Here is a 21,402-nt window from a genome sequence, read left to right on the forward strand (position 1 = left end):
AACGGAACAACGGATCCGTGAAAAACGGACTGCAAAACACTGAAATGGACATACTGTAGTGTGAAAGAGGCCTTATCCAGATTGTCTCACCTGTTCGATTCCAATCTTCCAAAAAACATCAAGTCACTCTCTAGCAGAAGAAAGTGCAACTGTATACTTTCACACTTGGGGCAGAGGATTCCGGCAGGCAGTTCCGTTGCCGGAACTGCCTACCGGATCCAGCAATCCGGACTCAAACGGATGCATTTGTGAGATGCATCTTGATCAGTCTCACAAATGCATTGCAATACCGGATCCGTCTTTCCGGTTGTCATCCAGAAAAACGGACACAGTATTTAATTTTTCTCATTTTAATGGTCTGCACATGCTCAGACCGCAAAACCAGATCCATTTTGCCGGAACACTTGGGACATTAATGCATTCAATGGAAATGAATGTCGGCATTCCAGCAAGTGCTCAGGACTTTTGGCCGGAGAGAAAACTGCAGCATGCTGTGGTATTTTCTCCAGCCAAAAAACGTAAGAGACTGAACTGAAGACATCCTGAACGGAATGCTCTCCATTCAGAATGCATTAGGATAAAACTGATCAGTTTTTTTCCGGTACTGAGCCCCTGTGACGGAACTCAACACCAGAAAACTAGAACGCTAGTGTGAGAGTACCCTATGTTGGGGAAAAGGGTTGTCCTAGGAGCTGATACACAAAGGACATGTGCCAAGAAAAGCTAAATGTTTTGGCTCTCATCCAGCACATAGTTTCCAAAAGCACCTCAGCACTCACCATGCTATGTACAGGAGACACATGGAAATTTCTACCACTTGTAAACACGGAGTTCACTTCAATATCTGTGTCCCTGCTAGGGTTGAAAGCACAGAACGTCTGCACTTTGGGGAGACCCACAGATCTGTGAAACAAGGCAGAAGAATTATTTTGGTTGCGTTACCATTTTAGCAGTCAATATGACAATAAGAACACTAAGTCATTAGCAAGGAAGAGAACAGCGGGAAGCACTGGTGCATTGTATACTTCTATAATCAGTTTCTTCCATTAAGAGCAACAATAGAGCAGCATAGAAGAATTAAATCAGTTGCATATGTCCTGGGCAAACACTTGTTCCTCAGGTGACGGGGTATGTTTTGTTACTCATTTTTGCGGAACAGGTGTGGACCCGTTAATTTGCAATGAGACCGCAAAAGATGCGGACAGCACACCGCGTGCTTTCCGCATCCGTTGTTCCGTGGGGCCGCAAAAAAGATAGAGCATGTCCTATGTTTGTCATTAAAACTCAGCTCTGTGGCGCCGTTCAATTCTATGGATCCGCATACGGAACACATTCAGTTTTTTGCAAACAGACTGCCCGCAAAAAAAACAGATCCGCATTCTTACGGATTGCAAAAAAACATACAGCCTTCTGAATGAGCCCTGATATTCTACCAACTGGATCCCCGCGCCACTCCTGGTCCCCGCTGCTTCTCCCCATGCGCGGATGAAAACATCCAGTGTCGGGGGGCTCAGTCAATTGCAGGGGGTCATGGGGACAAACCTCCCTAACATCACGGGTGACACTAGGGAGGCTCATCCCCGTCACCTCCTGCCATAGATATATATCAAAGACAAATCTTTTATAGGACACAAGTTATGGCCCCCTTCGAATTCCCCTACAAAACACTAGAAATGTTGTTTTCTTCTCTGCCTGCACTTGAAATCTGAGAAGCAGAGGCCCGGCTCTTCAGTAGAAGGGACCAAGACAGTTTGTCTTGTTAATCTGCTTCAAGAATGTAAAAAAAAAATTCAATTTTTTTAAATACCAGTCATTAAATATGTCCAACCATGTTATTTCTGTATAGTCTGTGTAATCCCTTCCCATACTCTAGACGGTCTGCATGGAACAGATACTTCATCTACACAGAGGAGAGGTGACCCTAGTGCTGTATTAGAAATGGTACAAGAATAAAGCGGTGCCATTACATAGGAGCTAGTGAAGGCAACAGCATCCCAAGAAAAGTCTGAAACTGGCAACAGGCTATAAACTGTAAACCAGGCGATCTGAAACTGAAAGAAAAAATGGAGACTGCAGACGGACATTGTCATGCTTACTTGAGGGAACATGCTTTTTTGCTTTAAATGGGGGGGGAATCTAGGGGGAGGTTTATCACGGGGACATTTTTAAAGTCAGTTTTGCAGCTATATTTGTGTTGCCCTAATTTTCACCAAATTCATCTAATAGTTTGATAGACTTGGTGCATCTAACACTTCTTTCTTGGGATGTTTTTTCATTTTCACCACTTTACTGGAGTAAGACTGCGACAATTTTTGTGACTCTCAAAACTGAAGAGAATGGTGTAAAAATACAAAATGTCACAACATTTCTCAAAACTGGGCATTTCTACTAATTGGGCCCGCAAAAAATGTGGCATGCACACAGCCCGGATCTATATTTTTCAAATCCAGGGTCGTGTGCAGGAGGCCTAAACAATATAGCTACAGCACATCAGAGGCATTAAAGCATACTTACCAACCTTACAGTTGGGCAATCAGGACAAATAGGCCCTGCCCTGGGAACAAACTAGGTTACAGCAGTATGTACCCAAGTAACAGGTATTTTATCTCCATTACAATTTGTCCTGTATTCATCAAAAACGTTTATGATGAATTTTCTAAAAAAAAAAAAAGCCTCTCTTTGGTTCTATCAAAACTAGTATTACACTATTAGGCTACTTTCACATTGGCGTTTTGGCTTTCCGTTTGCGAGATCCATTCAACGCGAGTGTGAAAGTAGCCTAAGGAGTAAACAAAAGGAATCATGATCCCCCCCCCCAATTCTTCCTTAACTTCAGTTCCCACCATGTATGAAGTTATCATCTGCTCAGTAGAAATGCAAGGCATATTACAGATAAGCACTTCCTGTAGCATGCATACTCACTGGGCTCCGAAATCCAGAACAGATGGCTGGAGATGTAAGGCCTTCCCACCAGGCCTTCCAATACTGAAAGGGAAAACAACACGGTTACACATCAAAGGGCAAAAAACTATATATTTTTTTTTTTACTATGGAGAATTGTGATCTGTGCGAGTCGTAACGTTATCTCCTAATCTATGTAATTGTAGCATTTACTATCTCACAAGCCCAGTGCTTGGCATTGGAACAAGGGGTTAATAAATCCATACATGTTCAGGAATGGCATGCGATATCAGCTCCGCACGTCTACAGTACCTACTGAGCGTCACTTTTTTGACTATTCTATGAAAACTACTATTTATGGTGTGCTTTCATCACTTTCATCTGCCAATATTTTGAAGGTGTGTCGCACAGACGATGGGTGTGTCGACAAGCACACAAGGACAGATAACGCCAGCCTTAGGATACGCAGCACAGTAACACCCACTTGCTGCGCAGTCATCATAGCAGCTCAACACAGGAAAAAAGACAAACATTACACACTGCCAAAAAGATTTAACCCCTGAAGGACCAGCCTATTGTGGGCATTAACACCAAGCAATTTCTTCCATCCTCACAGAAATAAAGGGTACTGATGGGAACCTGTCCTTATGTATGTGTGTTTTTTTTCCCATTTTAATACTTTTGCAACAAGCATATAATGTACTAATTTTTATCTTTTAATTTGAGAGGGAAGGGGGGTAGCAAATCCACCTTTTCTTTCCTTGTGTCATAACCAATGTGTTAACTTTTTTTTTCTACAGGCTGCTATGATTGTGTTTGTACCAAATAAGAATAATTTTTTATGGAATGACAGTTGGCAGGTCTAGAGGCCCCCTGCTGCCATGATAACCCATCGGGGTGGTAAAGGGTCACTGAGGAGCTTCCTGCCTCTGTCAAACACCTGGTATCCTGCAGTCTCTATTGCGGTGGCATTTGAGAAGATAAACTGCCGGGATTGGAGTTATTCTCTCATCCCTGCAGCTGCAATTGTGGCAGGACCAGGACGACTGCTGCTGACGTCACAGATGCACTAACTGCACCCGCAAGATCACCATGAAAAAAAATGACATTAACGAAGCACTCCCCCCAAAAAATGTATTCTCTGACTTGTTAGAAAGGTACATGATGTAAACTGTAGTGAAGGTAATTTTCATACCAGAGACTGTATTTGTGAGTTATAACTTCCCTTCTGATCCTCAGCTGTGTCATGTGACCATCATCCTGACTCTCCAAAGTTTCACACTGGCTCTCAGGATATCCGGCAGCAGTATTTGTCTGGCCAATTCTCAGCATATTTGCTGTCGGATCTCTGCCGGTCCCCATTATAGTTAATAGGGCCGGACGGCATTCATATGGCTTCTGGCAATCCCAAATCCAGAGAGAACCAGTAGGCTGTTCCCTGCCAGCGCAGCCTGCTGGATCTCCCGAACGCTAGTGTGAAACTAGCCTTACACAGCACTTATGTGTGGACAAGAAGCCAGTTCCCCTATGTATTCCTATGGAAGCATCAATGTCAGTCTCATAGGAATGAATAGAGAAATAAATGACTTCCTGTACTGTGTCAGGTGAAGAGGCAGAGTGTTGGTCACATGACACAGCTGAGAAACAGAAGGGAGGTTATAACTCACAAATACAGTCACTGTTCACCATTATGAAAATTACCTTCACTACACACTATCATGTACCTTTCTTAACAGGTCAGAGATTAAAGTGCTTTGCTAAGGAGTTAAAAGGCTTGTTACTGTGGTGGAATACATTCATATAAATAGCTAGCATGTAATTGCACTCCTGCTACAATTAACTGAAACAAGCAATACGCCTGTCTGATAAGGACCCTTGGGAGTAAACAATAAAGGTTCCCCTGAATGACAGCAAGCAGGATTCCTGAAAATCATGACAAATTGAAATTTATAAAACTAAATCAGACAATGAGTAAGAGTACCTTTACACAAGACCCTTTAGATCAGGCATCCTCAAACTGCGGTCCTCCAGCTGTTGTAAAATTACAACTCCCACAATGCCCTGCTGTAGGCTGTTCGGGCATTCTGGGAGTTTTAGTTTTGCAACAGCTGGAGGGCCGCAGTTTGAGGATGCCTGCTTTAGTTGCACCGATTAGTGTCATAAAATCGTAATTTCGATCGCACATTCCGCATATTCGTTTGTAAAGCAGAATGTTGCACTGTGTTGTGGACAAATTGTAATCGTGCGTGCAGTGAACGATTCGTGTTTACACATATAAAATTCGTTAACGTCAAACACAGATTTTTCTGCCCACACAAACTATCGAACCATCGTGAAACCTACAGGTTGTCGCTCTATCGTTCAATGTTTCACACTGCTCAATGTTCGTGCAGCTTCACCCGATTTAATGATAATCAGCTTGTGTAAAAGGTACCTTAAAGGGGTTATCCAGTATCATAAACAGCCCACCCCCATGTGCCGGGGCTTCACACGGAATATACTTACCCCGCTCCCCTCCTGGTCCTCGCACCGCGGTTGCTGCTTGGGGAGCAGCCAATGGCAGGCGGGGACAGAAATGCGCCTCCTTAGCGGCACCCGCGATGCTAGAGAGGCTCGTCACCGTCTGCCATTGGCTGCTCACCCCTCCGACACCGGATGTTTTCATCCATGTACAGGGAGAAGCAGCAGCGGCGGTGCGGGGAGCAGGAGCGGCGTGGGGAGCGGGAAAAGTATATTACCTGTGAGGGGCCCAGCACATGGGCCTTTAAGATGCATTTTCTTGAACCTTATCTCCCTTTTAAGTCCACCAGTACAATGGTGCAATGAAAGCAATTCACGTGGTGTAATACTATTCAGACGTATCCAGCAGTAGTTTCTGGGTGGTTTTAGAGGCTGGTACTAGTGATACCCTCCTCTAAAACTGCCATGCATTGGCAGGGAAACGCACAGTAGTGGACTGGCAGGAAAGAGAAGTATAATACCTTATTTCTGGCTTTGTCTGAAAAACCTGCAGGAAAATTTGCCTTAAATCCAAAACCCTTAGCTTATGGCATCTATAGGATTAGCAAATATGCCCCAATGCCTAGTTGTGCAGCAATATAGGGGGTAGGAATATTACTAAATAACTATAAAGATTTAGGAGAAACTTTTAAATCTAGGAAGCTTTCACACATGCCATACACAACACTGGTCTTAATAAATCACATGTGATTGCATCCCAGGGCGGAAATGCTCTTTAAAGAGCACATTTAACATTAGACTTGTTATCAAATGCACATACAGTTCTTTTCTAAAGATGATCTATCATGATAAGGCTATTTGGAATATCTGGTGTCTTTTGCAATGTAGAAAAACAGATGTTAAACTTTGCCTTTTTATGGCACCAGTAAAATGAAATGCTCCTTCACAAATGTTTCAACTGCTTCCAATTTCAAGAACTCTGCTTGCTATAACTAGGATTCTTGTTAACATCCAGCAGCTACAAAGCAATACAAACCTAAAGCTGAGAGTCTGGTACATTAGTAAGGCCAAGTTCACACTTCAGTTATTTGATCAGTTATTTCCATCAGTTATTGTGAGCCAAAACCTACGCAGAGATCAGGTGTAATGGAAAGATCTGCACCTGTCCTGTGTTTGTGACGCACTCCTGGTTTTGGCTCAAAATCACTGATCGGAATAACCGACGTGTAAATTTGGCCTGACACTACATCCACAGGACAATCCGTCCAGCTCACAGAGGATCTTTACAGGTTTGCAGCCTCTGGTAGAAAACAAGACGGTTTCAATTCACTGGCAGCAAACAGGGACCTTGACAACTTCCCAGGATCAATGGAGCAGTGATCGAGCCCTACTGCGGGAAGGATATACACTTTCAAAATGTTATGTATGCCAAAATGGTACCTATAAAAATTGTCGAAACAGGCCCTCACAAAAAAAACTTTTCTTCAAAAATGCTTTAATTATGTAAAAGTAGAAAATGTTAAAATAAAAATTGGAATCTTTTTCCAGCAGAATAAAGACGCTGCAATAAAAAAAAAAAAAAAAAAAACAAAAAAAAACAGTACCAATAATAGTGCAACCTCATCCCGCAAAAAAATAAACAATAATAACACAGCTGCATCAAGAGAAAAATAGAGTATGCTAGTCAGAAAATGGCTGTACTGGTACCACAGTGGCTGTCTGAAAGCAACATGGTGCCTGTAAACCAATCCAAAACTGTGCAGCAAAATCCAGAAGGTGGTCTTTCCCTTCTGAACCCTGCAGCGTACCCAAACAGCAGTTCACATCCACATTTATGGCATTTCAGCACCCAGTATAATCCACCTAATAATTTAAAGGCTGTGGTGTGTCTTACACGGTACAAGCTGGGCACAGCAGTTTGGGGACTGAAATGCCATATCTGTGGAAAACTTGCACATTTATTTCTGTAAAATTCCTGAGGCATCAAAATGCTTACTCCACCCCTTAAGACTCTGAGGGACAGAGTTTCCAAAATGGGGAATGCACGCAACAGCCGGGATGTGTGCCTGATCTCCTTAATAAAGATGTAAATGTAGCCTTATACTTCTGAACCCTCTTAAACAGTCAGGAAAAAGATTAGGGACATGCAGGAAGCCTAGCATAATAGTAAGGATTACTTTTCACACTGGCATACGCTGGGCACAACATATTAGGCACTGTAACGGCATAAAATACAAAAGAACAGCTCCGGATTCGTATAGCGGTCCTCTAAAAACTTCTTCTTTATTCACAAATAGTGTTTACAGCAGACATATCCACCAGTATACAGGTTCAGTTGACGTGTTTCGGAACTAAGTCCTAAGGCTAAGTTACGACTAAGGACTTAGTTCTTTTGTATTTTGTGCCGATTGCGGCGGGGACACACCCCAAGGCTCCTGGAACCGGGACTGCATTTACTGACCAGGGAGGTGAGCTGGAATAAGTGTAACGGCATATCTGTGTAAAGATCGCAATTTTCACTTTGCACCATCCGCTGTGAATTAATTTGAGCAAAACACATGTGGGGTTAAAATGCTGTGAGGTGTGTAGTTTCTAAAACAAGGTCACTTCTTGTGTTTTTTTTTTATTTCACCTCACAGTTGTCGACCAGTGCTGTATATATCCCCAAGCTAGGCCTGGAATATACATGGTGCTCCTTCTCTTCTGGACCCTGCAGTGTGCCCAAACAGCAGCTTACGACCACATATGAGGGTATTGTCATACCCAGGAAAAATTATGTACCAAAATGAACACTATAAAAATGGAACATTTTTGGCTAAAACTACATATCATTGAAATAAAATTTAATTTTCCATCTCATGTCACAATCTTTAAAAAAAAAAAAAAAAAAAAATAATCTATGAAGAGATTGTGGGCTCATGCCAATCACTATACCCCTAGGTTAATTCCTTGAAGAGTTTCCAAAATGCGGTAACTTTTTGGGGAATTACACTGTACTGGTATGCCAGGGACTCTGAAATACTAATGGGTGGTTTCTATTATGTAAGCCTCTCAAAGTCACGTTAAAGCTGAATTGGGCCTTAAAAAAAAAAAAAAAAATGTTTTCATTTTAACATGAAGTATTATGTGTCATGAGAAAACATTCTCACAATCACTTGGATAAGTAAAAGCATTCCAAATGTATTACCACATAACGTGACATGTCAGATTTACAAAAATAGGCTCTGTCAGAGGGGAAAAACTGGTGTCAGGAAGGGGTTAAAGGGATGGTCCAAGTTATTTCTTTTGTTTTCTTTGTATGTTTCTAACCAAGCAAATCTAAGAGATTTACACTTCTTTCATCTACAGTGGCCCTGTTCTCATATTTTACTAGGTGTCACATGACCTGTGAAGTCAGATTCTTTGCCTGCTCTGATGACATCCGTGCACAAGCCTGAGGAGCAGGTCTGCCTCTGTGCATGAAACGTCACTGTGAAGGCTGTGCTGGAGCAACAAGCCATGCCCCCTGCACTGCCGATCCGCTGGCTTAGCTGTCTGCCCTGTGTCTCCCCTGCCACTGGATTCTTCAGGAAAGTTTAACCCCTTCTACCATCAGCAGCACAGACTCCGGGTCTGCCTCAAGTACTAAGCAGCTGCAGGGTTTCCTCTTCTCCAGGCACTGAAGAGACAAATGCTGTGCACAGGATCATGCATCCCTCCTCACCGTGCAAACACAGAGCTGACAAAGACTGCAGGAGTTCTCGCCTCTGTACTCTTCTTCTGTCTGCAAAGCATTGCACAAGAACAGGTTGGGGGGGGGGGGGGGGGATCCTGTGTGCATCAGCAATGTCATTGCACTGTACAGCTGGGACTTGTAGTCCCACACATACTACACGAGTATCCCAGTAGTCAGACTGCAGACAGGGCAGCAATGTTATTCATTCTATTTACAGAGCAGGGGGAGGGCAAAGGCAGTCTTTGTTGACACCCATAATATTCATGAGGAAAACCTCACAGAGAGATTGTTGTTACACGCCCCCACAGATCTGCAACTGCATGTCAACAAAGGGGCCCGGACACAACTAGAAAAATGAGTAATTATAATTTGTTTCTGGCTAAAACTTGCTTGGCTTATGTATATATTGCTGACCATCAGATATAGGCCTCATGCACACAACCGTTGTGTGTTTTGCGGTCCGCAAAACACGGATGGCGTCCATGTGCGTTCCGCAATTTTGTGGAACGGCATGGACAGCCTTTAATATAACTGCCTATTCTTGTCCGCAAAGCGCAGACAAGAATAGAATAGGACAGGTTATATTTTTTTGTGGACCACGGAACGGAGCAACGGATGCGGACAGCACACGGAGTGCTGTCCGCATCCAAGCCGCCAAAACTGCGGCTAGCATGCGGACTAAAACAACGGCTGTGTGCAAGAGGCCTTACAGTAACCTTTTTACATAACTCGGACAACCCCTTTTAAGGGAATCTGTCACCATGAAAATGCAATGTAAGCTACAGGCACTGTGTTATAGAGCAAGAAGAGTTGAGTAGATTGATGTATAGTGTTATGGGAAAAGATTCAGTAAACTATACATTTAAATTCCTGCTTATTCTGGGCTTTTAAGTCAAGAAGACGGTCATATCAGTGATTGACAGCTTTCTCTGTATACACAGTCAGGGAAGACTGCCAATCACTGATAGGACCGGCTCCTTGATTTCAAAGCCAGGAATCAGCAGGAAGTTAAAGGGGTTGTCCAGGTTCAGAGCTGAACCTGGACATACCTCCATTTTCACCCCGGCAGCCCCCCTGACATGAGCATCGGAGCAGTTCATGCTCAGATGCTCTCCTTTGCCCTGCGCTAAATCGCGCAGGGCAAAGGCATTTTTCTGAGTTCCGGTGACATACCGGGCTCTCTATGGGGCACTTTGCTGTTGGCAGAGAGGCTCCTGCTCTGGCAGAACTGGGCATCTATGTATTAAAATGAATGGCTGAGCAGAGCTTTTCTGACCATTACAGTTAAATCGCCCAGGGTCAGAAAGGTACGTTTCCACAGAGCAGAAACCCGGTCAGCCAAGACATGGCCAAAAATCTTGCCAACATGATTTTTAAAAACTGTTAATTGTTTTGCAGCCTTAAAAAAAAAAAACAACAATCAGCTGATCACCAGGTAAAATTCATTTGGGTGGTAAGTTGCATGACCGAGCAATAAACGGTGAAAGTAGTGTAGTGCAGAAGTGTAAAAAGTGGCCTGGTCATTAAGGGGGTTTTAGCTAGCGGGGTTAAAGTGGTTAATTAGATATCGCTGTGACATTCTATTTTCATTGGCTATAACCAGAGTGTGTTCATAGATCTAAGTGATTATTGGATGACCAATATTGTGGGTGTGCATGATTTTACCTATTTATATGTGGGCATTATCATTTGTAATATATGCTTGACAAAGGCTAGTTGTAGCCGAAACGTTGCTATTTTGTACACTGTACCAAGGAGTTTAAAAAAATAAAGAAGTATTTGGTTGGATATGCTGCTGTGGCCATCGCTTTCTACATATATAGCAGTGTCATCCACAGATCTCCCCCATAACAGTGTCATCCACAGATCCTCCACCCCATAATAGTGTCATCCACAGATCCCCCCACCATGGGCCCAAAACCGAAGACTTGCAAATGTATCCATTATAGTGTTTACTGTGAACACTGCTGGTTTTGTCTTACAAATACTGATAAAAAAAAATGCAATGTGAAAGTAGCCTGAAGACCCCTTTAGGCCCCCTGCACACGAACGTGTGCTTCCCGTTGCAGTATTGCTGACCGCATTTGCGGAGCCGCAATACACGGGTGCCGTTCCGTGGGCATTCTGCATCACTTGAATGGGTCCGCAAATCCGGAGATGCGGAATGGTGTGGAACGGAACCACGGAACAGAACCCTACGGAAGCACTACGGAGTGCTTCCGTGGGGTTTAATCCCGTACTTCCGTTCCGCTAAAAGATAGAACGCCGCCCGGATTGCGGACCCATTAAAGTGAGCAGGGGGCCGTTGTGTGTTTTGCGGTCCGCAAATCGCGGATCCGCAAAACACGGATGGCGTCCGTGTGCATTCCGCAATTTGCGGAATGGCATGGACAGCCTTTAAAATAACTGCCTATTCTTGTCCGCAAAGCACAGACAAGAGAAGGACAGCTTATATTTTTTTGCGGCCCACGGAACGGAGCAACAGATGCGGACAGCATACGGACTGCTGTCCGCATCTTTTGAGGCCCCATTTAAGTGAATGGGTCCGCATCAGAGTCGCCAAAACTGTGGCTCGGATGCGGACCAAAACAACAGCCATGTGCATAAGGGTATCAGCAAGTCAGCTGTCTGGTCACCATTAGGTTAATAGCTGTGCAAATAAATATCATCCGTTGGATATACCAGTATAATGTTATGATTACTATATATCCGTAATGTGGCAGTGATATAATATTCAAGATTGTCCCTTCAAGGGCACAGCCACTGTTTCTCAGCTGTTTCATCCTATAGGGGTTGAAAATCTCAGTTCATGAGCAATGCAGTTGCCCCTAGGTTAGTTCTCAGCCGTTCTAGCCTGCAGATGTTAAGATTGTCAGCTGATCAGCAGGTATAATTATTATTTGGCTGTGCAGACAGGAATGATCCACTGGGTATATAGTTGTAATGGTGTTATTTCTATATATCCACAGTGAAATAATATTCTAAATGTCTCTGATGTGTATCAGATGTTTCACCTGTAAATATCAGGCTTTACATTAAATAAATGATGCGGCTTTTATAACGCCTTCAATGGTTAAAGTCCTATAGCAGGCAGGTATAGTTTGTGTCGCTTCGGTGGCGTCCCACACGGAGGCAATACACTGCCTGCTGTTACCTTTAAATGTCTTCTTTGTGCGTGGCCTCTCCTCTCCAGTAAGCTGTTCGGTTCGAGTTTACTGCTCTCTATGTCATCTGATGCGCGCGCGGTAGGTGCGGCGTCCCACGTGGTTTATGTCCGCTGGTTACACATATCGGGAAAGGCTGTAGTAGATATGGGGGCTAGCATAGTTGTGGGGAAGGCCTTCCTATTAATGTATAGTGCCCTTCACGGTGGGGACAAGCGGGTATTTCACCAGACACGTTTCAGGGTCTAAACTGACTCCTTCCTCAGTGGTGACCCACTATTACGTATAATGCCCTTTTTATCCACTTCCTTCAATTTAGGGGCAACTGTCCTTCAATCATTTGAGTCTGATTTCAATGATCCAATCATGTTAAAATTACTACTCATTGTTTTGTTAGAGATACTTTTTTTTTTACATATCATTAAAATAGAAACATTCTCTGTTAGGGTACTTTCACACTTGTGACAGAGGATTCCGGCAGGCAGTTCCGTCGCCGAAACTGCCTGCCGGATCCGTCAAAACGTATGCAAACTGATGGCATTTGTCAGTCGGATCCGTATGACCAATGCATTGAAATGCCGGATCAGTCTCTCCGATGTCATCCGGAAAACGTATGCAGAATTTTATTTTTAACATTTTTTGTGGTCTGAGCTTGCGCAGACCGCAATGCCGGATCAGTTTTGCCAGAACACTCGGGCCGGATCGGCATTAATGCATTTCAGTGGGAAAAAAATGCCGGTTCTGGCATTTGTTCCAGAATTTTGGACAGAGATAAAACCGCAGCATGCTGCGGTATCATCTCCGTCCTGAAAAGGCAAAAAGACTGAAGACATCCTGATGCATCCTGAACGGATTGCTCTCCATTCAGAATGCATAGGGATAAAACTGATCAGTTATTTTCCGTATTTAGCCCTTAGGACGGAACTCAATGCCGGAAAAGAATAACGCTAGTGTGAAAGTACCCCAATATGTTTCTATTGTACGATAATCCAAAATATATATTAATAAAAATAAGAAAGATGTATAAAAAGATGTAAAAAATTATATAAAAAGGTTATATAAAGGGAAATATGTACACAAAATTTATATTTGTATCAATATATGTCAGAGCTGAGGATTGTAAGCTTGATGTATATATAGATAATACAGGTGGAAAGAGGAACAAAAATCAATCTCTTTTTGGGAATGTCTGTACACGAGTCAATGTGGCTATATGGGAGCATATATGAAGTTCTCTAGATACTATATGCAATTAGATTTTTAATAAGTCTTTAAGGGGTTTTGATTCTATATTTCTGATTCTTCTGCATAGATATGTATCTATTCATATGGATGTCTGTATGGTTATGATGATGGAAGACATTTTTTGATAGAGACTATTTAATGATAATATGATAGACCTAAGTGGGCGGGGGCCCAGACCAAGGGGAGATCGGAGTGCTGGTAGAACAGCCCGACTCAGATTTCTCGTCGGCCCAGGGCACCCATCCCATAATCTACAGAAATCCGAATAGTTCATGTTCGGCGTTCAAGCCTTTAGGTAAGAGTATCAAATTCGAAAATAAATCTGAATTCTACACGAGACATCTTTGCAATGTGATCACCTCCCCTCCAACTCTTCTCTATCTTCTCAATTGCTGCAAAGAACAGGCCTCTTGGGTCTTTGTTATGATGTGTTTTAAAATGGCTTGATAATGAATGTTTATCATATCCCTTCCTAATATTGTTAATATGCTCTGCTATCCGTTTTTTCAATGTTTTTTTCGTTCTTCCCACGTATTGTTTTTTACATGGACATTGTATGATATAAATTATGTTAGTGCTGCTACAGGTAAGGGGAAAAGGTCCCAGGAAACCCCTTTAACACACACACCAACTAATCTGCCCCATTTGATAATCTTACTTTGCGTTCTAAAAGGGAATTGGCGAGTCATTTTATTGCTTTAACCAAGCTGCAGGTCACATGCGAGTTACAGTTTAGAAATTACAGGAAAATAATACTGATAAGCAAAATTGTCAGCTAAAGAACAAGGAAGAAACATGAGAATTAAAGAGGTTTTCGGGGACTTAGGTCTCAGTATCTGATCGGTGGGGGGTCTGGCACCCGGAACCCCGCCAATCAGCCGTTTGAGAAGGCACTCAGCACTGCGGCCTTCTCTTGGCTCAACATGCACATCACCGTATATTGTATAGCGGATGTGCTTGGTATCGCAGCTCAGCCCTATTTACTTCAATGACGCTGAGCTGCGCCTAAGCCACATGACTGATAAACGTGGCGTCACATTCCCTAGGCAAAGCTGCATGAAGGCCACAGCACTACTGCAAAGGCCAGTGCCTTCTCAAACAGCTGACCAGCAGGGGTAATAGGTGTCGGACCCCCACCGATTAGACACTGATGATCTGTGCAATGGATAGGTTATCAATATAAAAACCTTGGAGAACCCCATTAAGACTTATTTTAGCCAAAAGACAAATAAAATGGGATATATTAGGTTCCTACCACTACTATTAATTTCAGCCACAGCTACCATCAAGTAAAGTCTGTCACCGAGTTAAAGGGGTTCTGCCGTTTTTTTTAAACTGATGATCTATCCTCTGGATAGATCATCAGCATCTGATCGGCGGGAGTACGACACCCGGGACCCCTGCTGATCAGCTGTTTGAGAAGGCAGCGGCGCTAGTATCAATCGCCTGGGCGCGGCTAAGATCCATTCAAGTGAACAGAGCTTAGCCCCGCTCCCAGGCCAGTAATACTAGTCGTGACATCACTGGGCCTGCGGTAAAAAGTGAGAAGGCAGCGGCACTACTGTCAGCGCCGCTGCCTTCTTAAACAGCTGATCGGCGGGGGTCCTGGGTGTCAGACCCCCACCGATCAGATGCTGATGTTTTATCCAGAGGATACATAATCAGTAAAAAAAATAAAAATAAATGCAGAACCCTTTTAATAAAAGGCAATTACTGTGAAATTAGCACAGTCCTTTTCACTTTCTTCCACGCCCCCACCGCTCTAAGGCCCCTTGCAGACAAGCATGAGGGGGAATAGGTCTGGATGCGTTCAGTAAAAAAAAAAAAAAGTGTGATTTCGCAAGCAAGTTCATTCAGTTTTGCCTGCGATCACGCTCAGTTTTTATCGTGTGGGTGCAAAATGCGATGCAATTTTCACGCAACCCCATTGACTTCTATGGGGCCAGCGTTGCAAATGACATGCTGCGATTTTCACGCAACACACAAGTGATGCGTGAAAACCAACACACATGTACACAGCCCCATTAAAATGAATGGTTCCGGATAGGGCTGAAACGATTATTCTAATAACTCGATTAAATCGAGTCAAAAAAATTCATCGATGCAGTTTCCCTGCATCGAGGAATCGTTTAGATCACGTGATCACGGAGCGGGAGTGAAATTAAGCGTCTCACTCACCGCTTCCGTGTCCTCCTGAGGCCAGAGAGGCAGGACTGAGCCGGCCAGCACAGCTGAGGGAGGAGGAGGGAGTCTCTCCCTCCCCACTGTGCGCGGCTGCCGCTGAAGACCAAGTAGGAGGAGGAGGGGAGGGACGGAGGAGGAGGAGGGGAGGGGAGGGACTGTGGCCACTGCGCTACCAATGACTGTGCCGGCCATATCCCACAGGGTCCCCCTCCTCCCCCCCCATCATTGGTGGCAGTGTCAGTTCCGATCGGAGCCCCAGCAGTGTAATGCTGGGGCTCCGATCGGTTACCATGGCAGCCAGGAGTCACGCTACTGAAGTCCTGGCTGCCATGGTATGTTAGTGAGCAGAGAGCAGCGCATTATACTCACGTGCGCTGTGGCCGGCGGTCGCTCCTTCTCATAGGTCTGTGCGGCGCATTGCTAATGCTGTAAGTATTAGCAATCCGCCGCACAGACAGAAGAAGGAGCGACCGGGGAGGGAGGGGTTGCGTTACCAGAGGGGGCAGGCAGATCAGAGACTGGGGGGAGGGGGGCAGGCAGATCAGAGGCTGGGGGGAGGGGGGGAGGCAGATCAGAGGCTGGGGAGAGGCAGATCAGAGGCTGGGGGGGGAGGCAGATCAGAGGCTGGGGGGGGAGGCAGATCAGAGGCTGGGGGGGGAGGCAGATCAGAGGCTGGGGGGGGAGGCAGATCAGAGGCTGGGGGGGAGGCAGATCAGAGGCTGGGGGGGAGGCAGATCAGAGGCTGGGGGGGAGGCAGATCAGAGGCTGGGGGGGAGGCAGATCAGAGGCTGGGGGGGAGGCAGATCAGAGGCTGGGGGGGAGGCAGATCAGAGGCTGGGGGGGAGGCAGATCAGAGGCTGGGGGGGAGGCAGATCAGAGGCTGGGGGGGAGGCAGATCAGAGGCTGGGGGGGAGGCAGATCAGAGGCTGGGGGGGAGGCAGATCAGAGGCTGGGGGGGAGGCAGATCAGAGGCTGGGGGGGAGGCAGATCAGAGGCTGGGGGGAGGCAGATCAGAGGCTGGGGGGAGGCAGATCAGAGGCTGGGGGGGAGGCAGATCAGAGGCTGGGGGGGAGGCAGATCAGAGGCTGGGGGGGAGGCAGATCAGAGGCTGGGGGGGAGGCAGATCAGAGGCTGGGGGGGAGGCAGATCAGAGGCTGGGGGGGAGGCAGATCAGAGGCTGGGGGGGAGGCAGATCAGAGGCTGGGGGGGAGGCAGATCAGAGGCTGGGGGGGAGGCAGATCAGAGGCTGGGGGGGAGGCAGATCAGAGGCTGGGGGGGAGGCAGATCAGAGGCTGGGGGGGAGGCAGATCAGAGGCTGGGGGGGAGGCAGATCAGAGGCTGGGGGGGAGGCAGATCAGAGGCTGGGGGGGAGGCAGATCAGAGGCTGGGGGGGAGGCAGATCAGAGGCTGGGGGGAGGCAGATCAGAGGCTGGGGGGAGGCAGATCAGAGGCTGGGGGGGAGGCAGATCAGAGGCTGGGGGGGAGGCAGATCAGAGGCTGGGGGGGAGGCAGATCAGAGGCTGGGGGGGAGGCAGATCAGAGGCTGGGGGGGAGGCAGATCAGAGGCTGGGGGGGAGGCAGATCAGAGGCTGGGGGGGAGGCAGATCAGAGGCTGGGGGGGAGGCAGATCAGAGGCTGGGGGGGAGGCAGATCAGAGGCTGGGGGGGAGGCAGATCAGAGGCTGGGGAGGCAGATCAGAGGGGGGAGGCAGATCAGAGGCTGGGGGGGGAGGCAGATCAGAGGCTGGGGGGGGAGGCAGATCAGAGGCTGGGGGGGGAGGCAGATCAGAGGCTGGGGGGGGAGGCAGATCAGAGGCTGGGGCAAGCAGATCAGAGACTGGGGGGAGGCAGATGGAGAGAGTGGTTAATGGAGGCTGCAAGCACCACCTTGGCATGTATAAAGTTATTGGTTTAGAGAGGGGTTAATGAAGGCACCTCCAAGGTGCTTTCATTAACCTCTTCAAACCAATAACTTTATACATGCCTAATGCCAAGGTGCTTCCATTAACCTCTCCAAACCCAATGGGCATGTATAAAGTTATTGGTTTGGAGGGGTTAATGGAAGCACCTTGGCATTAGGCATGTATAAAGTTATTAACCCCTTCAAACCAATAACTTTATACATACCTAATTACGTACGTTATTTTAAGTAGCTTTTTCTTATTAGATTACTCAATGAATCGAGAAATATAATTGATAGAATACTCGATTGCAAAAATATTTGTTTACTGCAGCCCTAGTTCCGGATAAGTGCGGGTGCATGCGTTTGCATCACGCATTGCACCCGCGTGGAATACTCGCTAGTGTGAAAGGGGCCCAACACTGGCAGCGACACAAGAACAAGTACTATAGAAGGAACATTCAGCAGGTGTATGATGTGCTATACCGACACAAACATGTCACCAGCAGATCATGAGCAGCTGTCCTCAGCACACTATAGTCATCACTAATATATGACATGCTGCCATTGACTTTGGGGTACAGAACTGCAAGCAGAAAGTCTGCAGCATCTACAGTCGCAGAAATGTGGATAGATTTCACAATTCTCAAGCGCTACCTCCATAGCATATCAATTACGCTGCAGATTTCTCACACTGCAATGCAATGAGCAAAATCCGTGGCAAGCCCACAGCGGAATCTGTGGCAAATACACAGGTAAGGCTGCTGGCACACAGTGCAGTTCTCACATGCTTTCAGGATGCAGTTATCCATTTAGCCAGTTTAGCAGCCTTGTTAACCCTGGTGTTCTGCATAGTGGGAAGGATTTCATCAATTTCAGCTAGCTACAATAAAAAACTGCATCCTGAATGCATGTCAGAACTGCACTGTGTGCCATCACTCACAGATCTTGGCTTCCCAACTACAGAAACAAAGCATAAGGGCTCATACACACTACCGTATGTATTTTGCGGTCCGCAAAAAACAGATGACGTCCGTGTGCATTCCGTATTTTGCGGAACGGAATAGCTGGCCCCTAAGGGTACATGCACACGTTCAGGATTCATGTGTGGAGCATCCGCACTGAAATCCGCAGGCAAATCTGTGCGGTCAATCCGCATCAATTAGTGCAGATTTGCATGCGGATTTGGTGCGGATTTTACTAAGTGAATGAAGAAAATCCGGTCAGGAAAAATAAAATAAATTGACATGCTGCAGATTTTAAAATCCGCACCGCAGGTCAAAATCCGCATGGAAAAAATCTGCATTGTGTGCACTGAGAATTTCAAATTCTCATAGAATAAAATGTACATGACACGCGGAAAATCCGCACGCAATCCTGATCGTGTGCATTTAGCCTAATAAAACAGTACTATCCTTGTCAGTAATGCGGACAATAATAGGACATGTTCTGTTTTTTTGCGGAACGGAAATACGGAAAGCACACGGAGTACCTTCCGTTTTTTTGGCAGACCTATTGAAATGAATGGTTCCGCATACGGTCCGCAAAACAAAAGGAACGGGCACTGAAAGAAAATACGTCCGTGTGCATGAGCCCTAACACGGACAAATCATTCTTCTAGCAGTTGTCCTATCTATTCTTCCTCTGATTACTTCTACTAACCGTGACCGTGAATAATGGGCAACTCCTGCAAGGCAAAACACATTACAACTGTTTAAAAAAAAACAAAAATGGGAATCTGACAGTAGTTTTGACCATACTAAACTGCTGACAGCACTATGTAGGGTGGGAAAGCAGTACAATCAAATTTTGTGAAGCTTATTAATCAGGAGTATGGATGAGATAACTTGTGTTTCAAGTTCGACGTACAAGGTTCGGGTTATCTAAGAATTCCATTATGGATTCCGCTACCATGGACCATAAGCTATGGTCCGTAGTAGCGGAATCCAAAACGGAATTCTTAGATAACCCGAACCTTGTACGCCGAACTTAAAACACAATTTTGCTCCAACACTAATCAGGAGTAGAGAGAATATGTATTTTTATCCGGCCCCTTCCCTCTGCTGTGTGACAGCTGTAGTAGTCTCCTAGCTGGATGCTACAGCTGTCACTTAGAGCAGAGAGGAGGGGTGTGAAGCAGCTCAATGCAGGGAGCACTCAGTAAAGCTCCGCCTCCAGTGCACTTGTAGGTGCAGAATAAGACTAGTTCCACACCTGCGCTAAAGCCATCTGGCAGAGGAGCAGCCTGCAGTTTACTGTATCCAGCCTAGCAGGATACTGCCATTCGTCACCAGACCCCATTGACTGTAATGGGATCTGCCGTGGATTGGTTTCAGACAGATAAAAACTGGGGCGTGAACCAGTTTTGTCAGGCTGAAACCCAGCGCTCATGCCAAAAACCATCTGGATCCCATTATAGTCAATGGGGTCTGGCGGCAAACAAAACTATCTGGCTAAACCGGACACTGAGAACTTCGGCAGGCTGTTCCTCCGCTGGAACAGCCTGCTGGACAGCTTTAGTGCAGGTGTGATGTAGCCTAAACATTCATATTCACACTACTACTGTTGATCAGATATGTTTGTACTGCTCTAACTGGCCGCCTACATAGTGCTGTCAACAGTTTAGCATGCTCAAGTCTGCTGATTGGGTATTGAAATTTCGATACTTGGTGCAACCCTAGTGGCAAAGAAGCAGCACCCAGAAATTAACACAGCAAAATGTGTTAATCTAAGGATATGCTGAGCTCAGACAAGCTCCAAATTTAGCTTACAATGTGCATGCCAAAGCCCACACCACACAGCGAGATCTACAGCGCAGTCCATACACTGAAAAATAGATGGCATCTCATTGTGCATGCTCAACCAAACATAACCGGTAGTAAGAAGGAAAAAATAATTCTACCGTTTGGCAAATAGGATCAGTCAAATACAGAAGACTCACAGCTATACAAATGTGTTGTATTCATGAAAGAAGTGTTGACATGCCTTCCCTTACAAAACAGCAGTGACACAGAGTTACGAGTCTGCCACATTCTTTGGTAGCTCATATTAGCCAAATGGCACCAACATTTTTGTGCCATTTGGGCTAATAGGAGAGCAGTGCTATCCCTGAAATATGCTTATATAGAGCAGCAGATTCAGACGACAGCAATATACCCAAAATTAAACTCAAAATAAGAAACAAAAAATATAAAAAGCCTTGGAATTAAAAAGGTAGCAAACAGGAGAAACACAGCAGAATCACTGTATGAATAATATGTGTGTATAAGGCCTCATGCACACGACCGTTCCGTTTTTTGCGGTCCACAAACCAAGGATCCGCAAAAAAACGTAAGCCGCCCATGCGCCTTCCGCAGTCGAAATGCCTATTCTTGTCCGCAAAACGGACAAGAATAGGAAGTGCCACGGAATGGAGCAAAGGATGCGGACAGCACACGGAGTGCTGTCCGCATCTTTTGCGGCCCCATTAAAGTGAATGGGTCCGCACCCGAGCCGCAAAAACTGCGGCCCGGATGCGGACCTGAAAAACGGTCATGTGCGTGAGGCTTAAGGCTCCATCTACACGTCCGTGGAATGGGTCCGCATCCGTTCCGCAATATCCGGAACAGGTGTGGACCTATTCATTCTCAATAGGGTAGGAATGGATGAGGAGAGCACACAGTGTGCTCTCCGCATCCGCATTTCCGGAGGACGGCCCCTATGTTCCGGAAAAAAAATGGAACATGTCTATAGTGAGCAATGATTTAAATCAATTACAGTATTTTAACATGTTTTTGATACTGGGCAGAAGGAGGCTGGGCTGAAAAGCTCTGCGCTCAAACAGCATACCGAAAA

At 45.6% G+C, this 21,402-nt stretch overlaps 1 protein-coding gene across 1 annotated transcript in view; it reads right to left on the bottom strand.

Annotated features, from left to right (window-relative positions):
- The window catches only part of TMEM131L (transmembrane 131 like), a 118,096-nt gene that overhangs the window by 70,171 nt on the left and 26,523 nt on the right, over positions 1-21,402 (bottom strand). The window contains exons 4-5 of the mRNA XM_044300279.1: positions 2,923-2,985; positions 780-903 (exon numbers count right to left, since the gene is read on the bottom strand). Of these exons, the coding sequence (XP_044156214.1) occupies positions 780-903; positions 2,923-2,985 (187 nt within the window). The remainder of the gene's footprint in view (positions 1-779; positions 904-2,922; positions 2,986-21,402) is intronic.

Source organism: Bufo gargarizans, chromosome 1, assembly GCF_014858855.1.
Source record: "Bufo gargarizans isolate SCDJY-AF-19 chromosome 1, ASM1485885v1, whole genome shotgun sequence".
NCBI classification, from domain to species: Eukaryota; Metazoa; Chordata; class Amphibia; order Anura; family Bufonidae; genus Bufo; species Bufo gargarizans.